We start from the raw sequence: 2,905 nt of genomic DNA on the forward strand, positions 1-2,905 counted from the left end.
ATACAACTTGTAAGCTAAATCTAATTATATTTCCAAAACAATCAGAATTTCCGTAATCTGGAAAAACAGCAGGAACACCAGCCACTAAAAGCGGTCTCCTGAATTCGTTACTGAACCAAAAATCATGTGTTTTTATATGCCTAGAAAGCTAACTTAAAGTCCTACAATTTCTTAGTTGATCACATCTTCATTTGAGCACTCTAACTGGGAGAAAACAGGTCTCGAAGTGTACTGTCCAGCCCAGGAAATTTTGGACAGCAGCACAGCATCATCAAATCCGTGCATAAATCATATAGCAGTTCAGGAATTACGCTCACAGCAGAAACATATTTCAGTAGAGATAACCTACAGGATTCGTTACTTGTTCAAAAATTACAAATGACCTCAATTTGAAAAGCTAACAGAAAACTCTACCACTTTCTAGTTCATCAAAGAATTTTCTGGGCACATTAACAAGGTGAAAAATCACGTTGAAGTTCACTGGCAGAGATAGCAGATACAGAGCGCAGAAAAACATGGTTTACTAAACTGAACTTACAGACCTCGTCTATCAACCAAAAATTATGTACCATATCATTCCTGAAAGCTCTTTCAAAGGCCTACACTTTCTCAGTTCAACGCAACATTATTCGAGCACTCTAAACAGGCTCTAAAAGGCTTCGAAAGTCACGGTTCATACCAGGAAAATGACCAGTCTGTTTTATGTTCCAAAATAAGTGATTAAAGTTGTTTCTCATCAAACAAGACACAAAACCTAACAAGCATGCTACCTAACAGTCCTTATGTGCGTGATCATAAAGAAAATTAAAAGGGAACCTCAACCCAAAACTCCTAGCATACTATGGTTCTGCCCTCACCCCGTTCAATCACACAAAAGAAAATCCCAAAATCAATGGATTTCAAATCAGATTTCCAGAACATCATTAATAGAAACAATTCTACATCTCCCAAATCCCTAATATCATTCACCATAATTCCATTAGAAACTCAAAATCCCACCCTTACCTTTGGATTGAGTGCAGCTCCCCGTTCCCGATCGAATTCTCCGAAGCCAATCCGCTCTCCCTCTCTTCCTGCTACTTCACGCACAGCCTTCTTCTTTTTTTTTTCTCCTTCTTTCACGCGTCCTCTTCTTTTTTTTTTTTTTTTCTTTAGCTGCTTCCCCATCCTTATTAAACCATCTAAACCTAATTCCTCAAGGGCTAAACTAAAAATTCTAAAATCTCTCCTAGTCCTTGTCTCTATTTTTAATCCTAACTTTCACCCCCTAGCTCTCTTCCATTTCATAAAACACACCCATCATCACAAAAAAAATATTTTATTTCATTAAAGTATTATTATATCACCTATTAAACCACCATGCAATATAATCTTAATTAAAATAAAATACCAACATTATTTTAATTAAAAACGGGGTGTTACAAGCTTGGTGCCACCTTCTTTGCCAGCAAGAGTGGTGGTTACCACACTACTGTCTACTGGATCGGGATGCTTGAGGACCTCAGTCGCGTGTCGGAGTACGCGTGGGGTGCGATTGCGCTGGCATCGTTGTATGAACAGCTGAGTCGTGCTTCCCGCAGGAAGACAGCGCAGATCGGTGGGTTCACCTCCCTCTTGCTGTCATGGGCGTATGAGTACATATCCAGCAGCGTCATTATCAGGACGGAGGTCCCCGGCTACACACAGGACCAGCCTAGGGCACAGCGGTGGTCCACGTCTCGGATCGCGCATTCCGGACTCGATGAGAGACGAGTCATGCTCGATGAGCTTACAGTGGATGATATCACATGGACCCCTTTTGAGGACCATCGAGATGTTCGACCGCGGGATCCCAGGGCCCTCTATTCCGGCTACATCAGGACACCTTACGGCCGGTCTGTGAGCCGACATCTACCAGAGCGGGTTATGCGCCAGTTTGGCTTCATACAGGACATCCCTCGACACCCCTCTGAGATCCAGACGACGGGGTCCCTTGCTGAGACCACAGATGCTGCCTATGCTGAGTTTGAGCCGCACCTCCGCCCTCAGGGGATACCTGCTACATATCCGGGAGAGGCGGTGGAGGGTTACATGAGGTGGTATAGCAGAGTGTCCCATGTGTTCATCATCCCTGAGGATAGGAGGGAGGAGCTTAGTGCCGTGGTAAGTTTGGATTCTAAACTTCCAAACTTGTATATTATTTTTATTCATTCAATTGTGATTTTTGTTAATGAAATTATTTTTGTATATTATTTTTATGCAGTCTGCCATACGTAGGGGTGTGGAGTTGTTGGAGCAGTCCCTGGAGGTGCCAGGTGCTCTTGCTCCAAGGACACAGCCCTGAATCCTCACGGAGAGGGCGCTCGATCTCTTTCGACGGAGTTCCTTCGTTGGTACCCAGGGAGTTGCCTTTTCTGCTATTCGAGGAGCCGCAGCTGCGGGAGGCAGAGCTCGTGGAGGCAGAGCTCGTGGAGGCAGACCCCGTGGAGGCGGAGCTCGTGGAGGCAGAGCTCGTGGAGAGGGTGATCCTGGAGAGGGTGTTCGTGGAGGTCGAGCTCGTGGACCCAGAGGTCGCAGGGGGCGGGGTCGGGGAGAGTGATTTTATTACACTTGTTATGTGGGATCCATTATTATGTATATATTAGGACTTTTTATGTTATGTTATGACTCTTGCCTCGTTTTATTTACATGTGTTATATTTTTAGTCTTAATATTATGACTCTTATAATGAAAAAAACAGAAACAACGACAACATATAAATAATTCAAAGCATGTAGTAATCCATGACAATAAGTTAAACGGTTACACAACCAAATTAAACATAAGCAACACCGAAAACAAAATTATTCCTCTGTGATATCGATGAAGTCATGGGGTCCGCAATCTTTTGGGAATACCTTCACTAGGTTGGGCAATGTTATATTAA

General features: G+C 43.5%; 1 protein-coding gene across 1 annotated transcript; it reads left to right on the forward strand.

The window, feature by feature from the left end:
* Positions 1-1,614: 1,614 nt before the first annotated feature.
* LOC130735330 (protein MAIN-LIKE 1-like) lies at positions 1,615-2,612 on the forward strand. The gene is made up of 2 exons (XM_057587376.1): positions 1,615-2,142; positions 2,243-2,612. Exons 1-2 carry the CDS (start codon positions 1,756-1,758, stop codon positions 2,321-2,323), a joined length of 468 nt encoding a protein of 155 aa, XP_057443359.1. The 5' UTR covers positions 1,615-1,755; the 3' UTR covers positions 2,324-2,612.
* The last annotated feature ends 293 nt before the right edge of the window (positions 2,613-2,905 follow it).

Source organism: Lotus japonicus, chromosome 2, assembly GCF_012489685.1.
Source record: "Lotus japonicus ecotype B-129 chromosome 2, LjGifu_v1.2".
Classification (NCBI taxonomy): Eukaryota; Viridiplantae; Streptophyta; class Magnoliopsida; order Fabales; family Fabaceae; genus Lotus; species Lotus japonicus.

What these genes read in the sequence shown, in the direction of transcription:
- LOC130735330 (XM_057587376.1), top strand. Translation starts at nt 1,756, where the DNA reads ATGCTCGATGAGCTTACAGTGGATGATATCACATGGACCCCTTTTGAG. An exon ending in GGGAGGAGCTTAGTGCCGTG is followed by an intron (nt 2,143 to 2,242) that starts GTAAGTTTGGAT and finishes ATTTTTATGCAG; the next exon opens with TCTGCCATACGTAGGGGTGT.